Consider the following 12,357-nt stretch of genomic DNA (forward strand, 5'->3'; position numbering starts at 1 on the left):
ATTTACACTGCACAACTGCTCCTTGCCTTGCTTGGACACATCCAGTGTCACTACATGGGGAGTGGGGTGCAACAAGTATGTCACAATTTGAAATGTCTCTGGCTGACTGATGGCCCTGACACATTTGTCATACCTCACCCTCAGAGCAAAGCCATACATAGAAGTGGGACAAAGGCCCAAAAATAAGGACAATTTTTAAATATTGCTCTTATAAACTTAGAAAGATAATAGAATAGTAGGTCTTGCATTAGTATGAATTTTCTGAAGGATATGAAATCTGAAACTCAAATGTCTGTCATTATTTTCTAACTTCAGTCTTTAATGATTTACCACTAATTTGCCAAAACAAATTTATGAAAAATGGACCAAAAATGTGATGCAAAAATATAAAATAGCCACACAATACAGCTGGGAACCTGTCAAAGAAGGGACACTTTTTTAATAGTACTGCTAACTTGAACAGCTGACAAGATAAAAGAATCTACATGCATTTCTGAAATAAAAGTAATCTATAATTCTGATTTTTACAGTTATTTCTAAATTGTAAACCCTCCATGTTTTCTTCCAAAAGTGCTATTTTGCGGAGGGATTATTAGGGGAAGAGCAACATTTTGAGCCAAATTCGGGGACAGTTGAGAGGTTTGGCTATGCCTACTTCTATAAAGCAATTTATTTGCATGCACCTCTCAACCTGTTAACGCAATAAATCTGGACAAGGCCAAATTTATTGGGGGAACATAAACAGTACTAAAAATTGCTCTTGTATAAACTGAGACAGTTGATAGAACAGGTTTTACTTCAGCATGCATTTTTCTGAAGGTTATGAAGTCTGAAACTCAGTGTCATTATTTAGTGACTTAATTCCTAAATGATTTTCCAGAAAACCACAAATATTATGAGGAACAAACCAAAAATAAGAAGCAAAAATCTATTCATTCTGTGAAAATCTGGACAGTTGGGAGGTATAGTTCAGCTGGGACTGTCTTTGAGTTTGCCGCCCTTCCCCCTCACAAAATCATGGTCGAATGGAGCCCCCCCCCCTGCAGCCATTCCAATGATCCATTACTTGGCTATTTCACTCCATTTACCATAAACACTAATGTGCATACTGCTTTACTTCTATGATGATCTGGATTTCATTTGAAAGTTTTATTTTGCATTTTACAGCACAAACACTAAGACATCTGCTAAACAAAGCAATGCAGTCTCACAATGAAAACAGGCTTAGCATTAAAAACTTCTCTGCCCTTGAAATGCACATTCAATGAAACCGCATTGAAACCCACATTCAAAGAAAATATATTTTGCCAGTGGCAGATAAAGATTAACTTTGGGCTGTTTTCAAATCATAGGCCCCTTGCACATGAAACATACATGTGCTCTTTGATATACCTTCCTGATTCTACTAAATTATATTCCTTGTACAATACAGTACAGTTGTTAGACGGCATTTTAAATTTATTGTTTTGAACATTTTTCCAGTAAACAATGAAACAAAATGCATGCACCAATGACAAAACTACCCAATTCAGAACATTTCCATCATAAAAGTCTACTCAACCTTCTACAGTCCACCAGTATCAGTAAATATGCACAATTTCTGAAGTAGTAAAAGTCATCTAAATAATTCCACATTAAAGAAATTTGTAACAATGAAGAGGTTGCTGCTAGCAAACAACTTTATATGTCACTGTTTATTCATCTACAAATAAAGTGCCTGTTGCCCTTGAGGAATAAATTGCCTATGTTGCATGCATTAAAAAAAAAATAAGCTAGTAATATCGCAATAGGGACTGTATGGCAAACTGATAACAGGTTCATAGTTACTACTCTAGGTATCTTTGCCAAAAAGGACTGCAGCATCCACCCACTTTACAACACAGTACAGTATCAGCAATAATGCATCTACTGTGGGAGTAGAACCCACAGCCTTCTGCATCAAAAGCAAGTACACTACCTATTGTGCTATTAATGCAAGCAGACTCAGAATAAGCAGCACTAAAGTTTTGTTCCTCTGCAGCTCTCAGCTCCTTGTAAAATCTACTCGACACGCAGTTGTATCTCTGAACTTTGCAGCACAAGAAATTTGGAAAAAGCCGAAATTTATTGGGGGGGGGGGGGACAACCAGGGACACATTTTAAACATTGCTTGTATAATGTTGGAAAGTTGCTAGAATAAAATGCTGTGTTACCACCATACATTTCACTGCCATGTCTTTAACCCAGGGGACCCTGTGCAAAACAGTCAGAGAAACATACCACTATGCCAAATCAGCTGTTTTGTAAAAGAGAGGAAGACAAACTTAAAATGGCTACCATTTAGTGAATTCAGTTCTCAGCATAGCTGTCAAACTCTTGGCACAAAACATCTGAACAAAGCCAATAATGGTGGGGAATACAGCCTCCAAACATATTCAGTGAATTCAGTTCTCACTATAGCTCTCAACCTCTTAGCCAAAAATATGTGGACAAAGCCAGTAATGGGGTGGGGGATACAGCCCCCAAACATTCAATGGATACAGTTCTCACCATAGATAACTCAAGCACAAATACCTGGACAAAGCCAATAATGGGGGAATACAGTCCCAAAAATAGGGACAAATTTCAAATATCCATGTTATAAACTTAGACAACTGCTAGAACAATTTTGTGTTACCATGTACTTTCTGAAGAATATGAAGTCTGAAATTCAAATGCCTGTTATTTTTTAAACATTTAGCCAGGAAACTAGTCTGACTTGGAACAAAAGACAATTTTCAGCAGAGCAGAGAGAAATGCCAGACACATCTTTGCAAGATGAGAGAACATGCAGACACCACACAGAAGGCATCCTAGCCAAGAATCAAACCAGAGAACCTGTAGCTGTTAGGCAACAATGCTACCAGTGCACCACTACACTACAGACTTTGCAAGGAAAAATGTAGATGCAGAAACCACAAATAAATTTTATGAGGAACAGAACAAATATAAGGCAAAAATCTGCAAGTTTTTTTTTAGAAATGGTGGTGGATAGGGAATTCAGGTCCTTGCCACCTGCATCCAAGGTACAGGGATCAAGCCTGAGTATCTCTATCCACCACCATTTACTCTCTCTAGCCACCAGTATATAGTAACTGGGGCATCTTACACACAGACACACACACACACACACACACCTGATGTATGTCTCACCCAGCGACCAAACACCTAAATCCAGCCAGTGACCTGAAGCAGCAAAAAACACCGCGACACGGAGCAATCCAGCCAGCGACCAAAACCTGCTACACCTACTGAATGAGCCCGTGCAATGAAAGTCCCATGAGAGCAGCTCACATCTCTCAGTCCTGATTGGATCTGCCTGCAGCCCGGACCTCCTCTTCTATGCGGTTGTCCCCGCACTGATTCCTGGGTGCATTTGCAGCAATGATTGCTGGGTACCTGTCTATCTCTATCCGGACTGCTGATAAAGGCAGTCTGGACTCATGCTTTGTTTTTTAGTTTTAAAGATTTTTCTTTTTTTTTTCTAGGTGGGAGGGCGGCAGTCCGATACCACGAGCCGCCCCTAAATGTCAGGCAGTTAATGCAGAGGATTAAGGCTCTGATCAATAGATGATTAACTTCCTGAAGCTAAGGGTACATGGTTTGACTTCTTTCACCTCCAGTTACTTACTGTTACCTCTGAGCAAGTCACTTAATCAGATATGGCTCCCTCATTGCCCCAGAAAAGTGCCACGTGTGTTCAATGAGCTGACCTGTTTAACAAACATATAAAATAAAATAAACTGTAATTATGTCTACATTTGTATAACTGTGGCTTTATAGAAGTACATGAAATGCTGCTTTTAAGTTACTCATAGTTCTGAAATGTGGATCATTAATTGCACAGGAGTGAAACAATAATGTCCCTCTGTGTAAATGTGAATGTGAATATGTCAGCACTTGTATAAAATATGGCTCACAATTACCATGAAATGGTGCCATACACTATTAAGGAATACTATACATTTGCACACATGTGAAGTGCATGTCAGTATTAACACAAGGGTAAAATATAGTGTTCTCCATCTATAAAAGTATGAAATTTAACTATTCATCCATGTAGTTATGAATTAGTAGTAGAAGGTTTTTAGAGACTATCGGGGGGGATCCCAAGTCCCTATCTCCTTGACAGGAGAAAATATTTTGACCTCACCACACACAACCTGCAGTTTTCAGAAGCAGAGCATCTCCTTCCACGACATATGTGTGCGAGTATGCGAGCACGCACACTCACAGACACACACACGCACACACACTTACTCACTCTCTTGAAATAATTAAGGTTTATCTAAATATTCATTTTTAACCTGTTGATTTCCGGTCATATACATAAATTCTTTGGCTGCTATGTTCATGTTTATATTGATTTCACATTAAAAATATAGAACGGTTAATGTTAACAACATTCACATACTTGATTGAGTCCAGCTAGAAGCACACCTAAGGCTGTCCACATCATTTTAGAAAATGCTGAACTGTATCAGAGAAAACTAATTGTCTCAGCTGTGCTCCCATTATAAGCACTGCATGACTTACCTGCACTCTGGCCTCCGTGAGCTCAGTCTTCGTGGCCAGCTGCTCCCTAGCATATACATCAGGGTAGTGGGTCTTGTGGAAAACTTTCTCCAGTTCTTCCAGCTGGAAGGTGCTGAAAGTGGTTCTGTTCCTCCTCTTCTTGTTTTTACTTTTCAGTATCTCTGGAGATTCATGCACCTCAACAGTGAACTCCCCTTGTGGAGAACTGCTTGAACCTGATGGCGAGTCCTTTATGTTGGCACAATTGTCACGCTGTGACCTATGGTCATGGGTTAGGATTGAGTATCCCATGTGTTTGGAGGTGTTTTCATTAGCTGTAATTTAAAAAGCAAGAAACAAAATTAAAAAGTCGACAAATAACGGAATGGTACAATAATTGTACTTTAATACTGACAGCTAAAAATTAAAGGAAAACTCTACCCTCTAGTGTAGTTAATCTTATTTCAGAGTTAGTTTCCTCCTATAATATCACCTAGATGTTCTTTAGTGTCCTAACACTCTTCAGTGACTTACTTTTTCATTTCCACTGGTTTCTCTGTCACAGACAATGATGACCCCATAATTTTTCCCCTTTATCTTTCATATTGTTTCAGGAAGAAATTTACCTCAGCCTGCTTGACCTAGGCTAGACAGCAAAGATTCTGTAGTTTGTCACTATTGGTCACCACTCACAATTTAACACCCTAAGATTGTATCTTGCTGAGGTTAGTAAAGTGCTGTAAGTATCTAAAATGAAATGCTTTTCCAAAGATTTAGCTGTTGGTGGAAATCTTTATATGAAGAACAGGGAGTTATATTCTAATACTACATAAGCAGTGTGGTAAATGCTCTCATTTTTGACAACTGAAGTGCTGTTTTTATAAACGTAACTTCAAATTTAACCACTGTATTAAAATTATAAGCAAGTGTCATTTGCTCTAACTAGTCCTTTGAGGTGACAATTGTCAGTAACCAATGAATGAGTACTGATAACACCTTTTGCACCTAGCAAGACTATGGAAGAGACACATTCTGTAATTTTTAAGAAGTATAAATGTGAATATGTAACAGAACCCTGCTTTTTACTAGGTAATTATTTTTACAAGACTACATTAAGGCCAAACTCACTAATTCAGTTAAAAAGAAAAACAGACTCTGCGTTCACAGTCCATCAAAAAAGACTGACTAATGACTCACGAGACTATCACTGTAACTAAACAGGGAGAAACCTCATTTATAATGCATTGGCGGTGTCATATGATAGGTATCCAAACTCCAGTCTCAGAATAAGGTATAAGGCCTGAACAAACAAATCTGTGACAGTATGACAATCCCCACGATGACCATTTTGGGGTGTAAAAAATTTAAATGTAATTAAAAAAAAGCAAGTGATTCTGATGCATAAAATGTCATGTTACAATTACAAACTCAGGTGCACACTCTAGATGTTGGGTAGTGTTTTCCTTTAAGAAGGGTAGAATGCAGATATCAACAACTCATGTCATAACAGTAGTTTCACTTTCTGTGATTCTAGCAAAAATATCAACACTGTCATGCTAGAACAGCTCAAAAGCATGTAAAGTCCAGTTTAAAAGCGAACAGAACCTGCAGTGATATTAATACTTTCTAGAGCATACAACCCCATTGCGTACTAATACTGAAAGCCTCACTCTGCTATATCCAAAGGTTTCCAGTGGTTTGCTATGGGAGTAACAATGTAGCGAGATAAATAAATTAAGAGATTGAAGTCATAGGTGTAAAGTGTCCAAGGCAAACTACCAGAAGTAGCATTTTGTGATTTTTTTCTGAGGTTAGTGCATCAAAGGATTATTATCATGGCATATGCTTATAAAAATAAAGCATTTAATTATCCTGGGCTACAAAACAGAGGCTAGTTAAATTGAGAAAGGCTAGCAGACATAAACATTAAATAACAAGGTACTTTAAAGTGCAATGACAGTCTTTCTTCTCTGGGGATGGTGACATCTCATGTACCCCAAAGTTCTGTGCTTGGCAGCCTCCTGTTTTAACTCATTGTAAATGACGTAGGGTGACACTCTAGCAGACTTTCCATTGTATATTATGTGGAGGATGTTAGCTTGCTGTGATCTGCACCGTCAACTACTATAGTGGCAGATAACATTATGAACTTCTATTCACACATTAGAGAAATGCATTTCACACTGCCCCCCTACTCCTCAGTGTCTCAAAGGGTATGTTATGTGGGTATAAGAAGTTTCATAGCCCTACAACACTGGCTAGTAAGTCCTAATATGATTCTGTCATTGAGCACTTAAAATCTTTTAAATACATTGGCTTTCTGTTTGATGAAACATTATTTTCTGAGCAGAACTATGCTCTGAGGAAGTCTCATTCAGCATTGATGTTGCTATTTCATTTCAAATGTTCCTTCACACCCACTTCTAAAAATACAACCACCAATTCAGTTTTTCTCCCACCCCCTTGCTTATTTATAGCAGTTACATCCTGCATAATTTCAGCTAGACAGACAGCGATAAACTCATCTTCATGTATAGTAGCATAACAATATTAATCCTGGAAGTGGCCTGTGCACTTTTATGATTACTTGTCTGACCGATTCTGATGGGTTGATTTATGCCCACCTCTCCCACATCCATGCCCCTTTCAAGATCGCTTTTAATTCTGCGTTATCTAATCTCTATATTTACTCACCCCTTGGACCTTAAATACAGCCCAGGTCTCTGTCTTCTCCGCACCACTAATATTACCTATAAATCTGCAGAAGACAGCTTCTACTCAGCTATACCCATCTTGTAGAATTTATTGCTGAGACAAATAAGAGAACTGAGGTCTACCCACACCTTTGTAACTTTTTTACAAGGTCACCTGTAATCTACAAACAGATGTAAAAATTGACAGCCAGTATAGTAGGATCCATCATCTTGTGTTAAATAGCCTGCATTATTTGTGTGTAATGTACTTGTGATGAGCTGTGGTCTTAGTTTACTACTTATATACTGCCTGTTTATGTTCATATGATGCTGAAAATTGTTCTTGTGATGTTCTTGTGGTACTTGTGTTTGGGCCTGTTCTTTGATGGGACTGTAATCTCAGTATCTCACGCTGAAATGAGCTACGGGATCAGTGGTAGTACCCAATTCAATTTCAAATAGCTAAATAAACAAATGGATATATTGACGAGGTACTGAACTGCATAACATAGAGCATATGTGCCCCTTCTGTTCTATTCCAGATTTGTAGTGGTAGCCCATCTCAGTTACTTACAGTCTCTGTACAGTTTTATCATTTACTGTTGCAGAATTACACATTGTACAATATGCAGTATATTTAGAAAACATAAAAACAGCCAGTGTTACAAGGCCAGCATCAATTCCTTGCATATGTCTGCTTGTAGGAAACTCTGTAATACATGGGAACTGGAACAGTGTAAGGAATGCTGTAAACCATGGTAGTGGTGGGAGCAGCTATAAAGGGTCAAACTAGAATAATAGGCCTTACATTAAGGCCAGCTTTTCCAATGAAGAACAAGAAAGGGCATTTGGGAGATGCTTTATATCTACTTGTATACATGATGCTCTCAAAGGTTGATCACATTTCTACTGTCTTCTTCAACAAAGATGTCCTTTCAGAGGACTATGAGTTCCATTATGAATCATCAAGTTACATGCAGATGAAACTACAACTGGATTAAAGCAATTAATTGTAGGTATATCCAACTAAAAAAATTTCCTTTTTTGCAGGGGCCCTCCCCTGCATGTCCCTTGTGGGGGGACTTCATGACACTCTTGCAGAAATGTGGAAAAAAAGTGAAAACTGCAAATAATTGTTAATATTTGCCGTCACTATAATTGATAATCACCAGCAATGATATTTCTATGACAAATCCAAGATCCATGAGATGCAACTCCTCCAGCTGTGAACAGCACATTAATTCCTTTACACTTTATACTCGAGCACTAGTAGGAAAGACTGAATTACCAGGTAATTTGTTTCATTGACCTATGCATGTCCTCTTTGTGTTTGCATGGGTTTCCCCCAATGCTTCAGTATCCTCCCACATTCCAAAGACATGCAGTACGTGGATTTTCCACTCTAAATTGGAAATAGGTGTGACTGTGTATGGTACAGAGGAACAGCTGCAATGGGGCTAGCCACCTGGTGGTGTAAACCTTCACTCTAGATGATTGTCACTGTGGAAGTGACACCTCGGCCCCATGTGAAAAAATGGGAAAAGGCAGTTGTGGATGGGTGGATGGATCTATGTAGCAGGTGCATGAACAAAAGTTAACAGTTATTTGAATTTCCTAAGGAGACTTTGACTGCTTCTTATATGCTGTATATGTGGAACTTTATGAATGATCCAGTTGGGTTTGTAGCATTCACATCAGAGACTGGCTGCCACATCTGCTAATGCTGTGAGGGACTTTTGAATGCATTTTTTTCATAGTTTTGTCATCTCGATTGGTTATTTTATTGGCATAAATAATTACCGCATGTGATGCTACATAATGTTTGCATACAGAGCAATATAAAATTGCACACGAGTTGTTTTCAAAGTTTGAACTAAAATACTTAAATGTAGATGATACTTCTTTACAGAACAATTTACACATAAGCTATTTACAAAGTATGCACTGGAGTATTTGTATTTTGATAAGACAGCTGCAATTAATGTGTCCAGTTTTTAACATTAATTAAGAAGTAGATCTCCTGCCCCTCTGTGTTTCTGGCTTAGAACAGGCCATTATCCCAACTTTGTTCTGCAGTATATTTGTTTGAACTAAGCTGACTATTTTGCTTGGAATGATACTATTTTTCAGTAACAAGTAAGTGATTTCAATGTCAAAGGGGCTAGCAGTTACTTCACCTAACTACTAAATTATTTCTCTTCTACCTCACCTGGGCAAGTCACATGAAGATGTTGGTACAACCAGCTCATTTATCAATTGAATGTATGTTTGCCATGCCAATGTATATTCATAAAAGGCAGAAGTACCTAAACAGTCCTATACACTCTCACAGATAAAGTGCTCACCAGTATAAACAAGGGCTAACTTACAGGTACCCTGTTTGTTGAGTTTGCCAAAGCCTTTAATACTCTCAGTTAGGATTGTTGAATTTGCCAAAGCCTTTAATACTCTCAGTTAGGATTGTTGAATTTGCCAAAGCCTTTAATACTCTCAGTTAGGATTGTTGAATTTGCCAAAGCCTTTAATACTCTCAGTTAGTATTGTTGAATTTGCCAAAGCCTTTAATACTCTCATTTAGGATTGTTGAATTTGCCAAAGCCTTTAATACTCTCAGTTAGGATTGTTGAATTTGCCAAAGCCTTTAATACTCTCAGTTAGGATTGATGAATTTGCCAAAGCCTTTAATACTCTCAGGATTGTTGAATTTGCCAAAGCCTTTAATACTCTCATTTAGGATTGTTGAATTTGCCAAAGCCTTTAATACTCTCAGTTAGGATTGTTGAATTTGCCAAAGCCTTTAATACTCTCAGTTAGGATTGTTGAATTTGCCAAAGCTTTTGATTCTCTCTTTTATAAACTGCTCATTACCTCACTAACATATTCCATTTTTGATGTATGCACCTTAGAATAGTTCTCCAATTACCTTATAAACAGAACATTTTCAGTGAAAATGCAAGAACTATTTTACTTCTCCATCCAATCGGTGCAGCAATTCCACATGACTGAGTCTTAACTCTTCTGTTCATCTGTCAGTAGTGACTGACCTTAAACTCTCACACTTTACTGTTCCATATAGACAACCTATTTTTCCATAAGTCTGGTTCAAACTACTAAATAATTCTATGTAATTGCCTGTTCATTCTCTATAAACCACGTCCCTGGCTACTCCACAAGCAACAGACAAGGAATGCTGAAAAGACCAAAGTAATGTTTGCAACACCCCAGATGTAACAGCCTACTATCTCTACCTAGTCCAATAACTTACCATGATCAAATTATAGAACAAGCTCCCTCCTTTAAATTCCTTGGTGTCACACTTGACAAGTTTAAATATGTCACTATACATAACCAATATAAAAGCTAAAACCAATGCTACCCTTTTTGGATGCGGTAAAATGACTTACCTCCTTAAACCATCAGTGAGATACTCTATAGGCAAAAGCATCCTAAAGTCCAAATTAGAATATGCCCTTATACTGCTTGTCTATGTCTCCAACAAAAATCTCAAAGATATCCAAATACACTCCAATAAGATATGCTGCTTCCTTCTGCTTTCTCATAAAACTGAGCACCATTGCATTTCTGTACAGTGGGTGAACTGACTGTCAATAAAAGAAAGTGCATATCTTCTCCACTGCTTCATCTACAAAATCTTATATAATGACATTACTCCTCATTAAAGCCACAGGCTGGCAATCAAGTAGACCACATATCAGCTTCATTCCCAGGCCCTTTATTAACTAGACCCTAAAATGACCTGTCTTCTACAGACCATGTCTTTTCTGTCCTAGGCCCTAATTTATTGGATTCACACAAAGTAAAATCTGCAACACATTACAGTTTAACAAGTTTATAAAGCGACCTTCATAAGAGTGCCTCCTGATCCTTCTTCAGATACTCCTGTAACACAACTCAACTAACATTAGAATAACCACTTCCACTGTACCCCTCTCATAACTTAACTAACCTTAAAATAACCACTTCCATTGTACCTCCTAACTTAACTAACCTTACAATAACCACTTCCACTGTACTCCTCACATAACTTAACTAACCTTAAAATAACCACTTCCATTGTGCCCCCTACTTAACTAACCTTACAATAACCACTTCCACTGTACCCGTCCAATAACGTAACTAACCTTAAAATAACCACTTCCATTGTACCCCCTAACTTAACTAATCTTACAATAACCACATCCACTGTTCCCCTCCCATAACTTAACTAACCTTAAAATAACCACTTCCATTGTGCGCCCTACTTAACTAACCTTACAATAACCACTTCCACTGTACCCGTCCAATAACGTAACTAACCTTAAAATAACCACTTCCATTGTACCCCCTAACTTAACTAATCTTACAATAACCACATCCACTGTTCCCCTCCCATAACTTAACTAACCTTAAAATAACCACTTCCATTGTACCTCCTAACTTAACTAACCTTACAATAACCACTTCCACTGTACTCCTCACATAACTTAACTAACCTTAAAATAACCACTTCCATTGTATCCCCTACTTAACTAACCTTACAATAACCACTTCCACTGTACCCGTCCAATAACGTAACTAACCTTAAAATAACCACTTCCATTGTACCCCCTAACTTAACTAATCTTACAATAACCACATCCACTGTTCCCCTCCCATAACTTAACTAACCTTAAAATAACCACTTCCATCGTATCCCCTAACTTAACCAACCTTACCATACTCATTTCCACTTTACCCTCTAGAACTTAATTACCTTTAATATGACCACCTATAACTTAACTAACCAGACAATAAACACTAGCTTTGTGCTGTGCTTTGCAAAGGTCTTCCTTATTTTTTTTCTAAACCTTTGACTAGCAACTGTGACATGTAGTTATCTCAAAGAATCCTGAACAAATGCTGCATATAATAAAACCACAAGGTCATACTTTGTAAATATGTAAATAATGTGCATGTGTGTAATGTTTTTAATAATGACATTTAACTGTTTATATTGACCCATTTATGTACATAGCTAAAATTCAGAGTTTTAAGTTTTACATTCTAGATGTCTACGTACTCCATTCTCTTAGCATACATTATCTGTTAATATCTCTATATATTAAATTAATTTTTACTTAGACCACTGTAA

General features: G+C 37.7%; 1 protein-coding gene across 1 annotated transcript in view; it reads right to left on the reverse strand.

Moving 5' to 3' along the window:
• ALX3 (ALX homeobox 3) overlaps positions 1 to 12,357 on the reverse strand; it is a 176,898-nt gene that overhangs the window by 22,053 nt on the left and 142,488 nt on the right. The window contains exon 2 of the mRNA XM_044076907.1: positions 4,555 to 4,868. Coding sequence (XP_043932842.1) covers positions 4,555 to 4,868 — 314 coding nt within the window. The remainder of the gene's footprint in view (positions 1 to 4,554; positions 4,869 to 12,357) is intronic.

Source organism: Protopterus annectens, chromosome 7.part0 (genome assembly GCF_019279795.1).
Source record: "Protopterus annectens isolate FY-2018-M chromosome 7.part0, PAN1.0, whole genome shotgun sequence".
Lineage (NCBI taxonomy): Eukaryota > Metazoa > Chordata > Ceratodontiformes > Protopteridae > Protopterus > Protopterus annectens.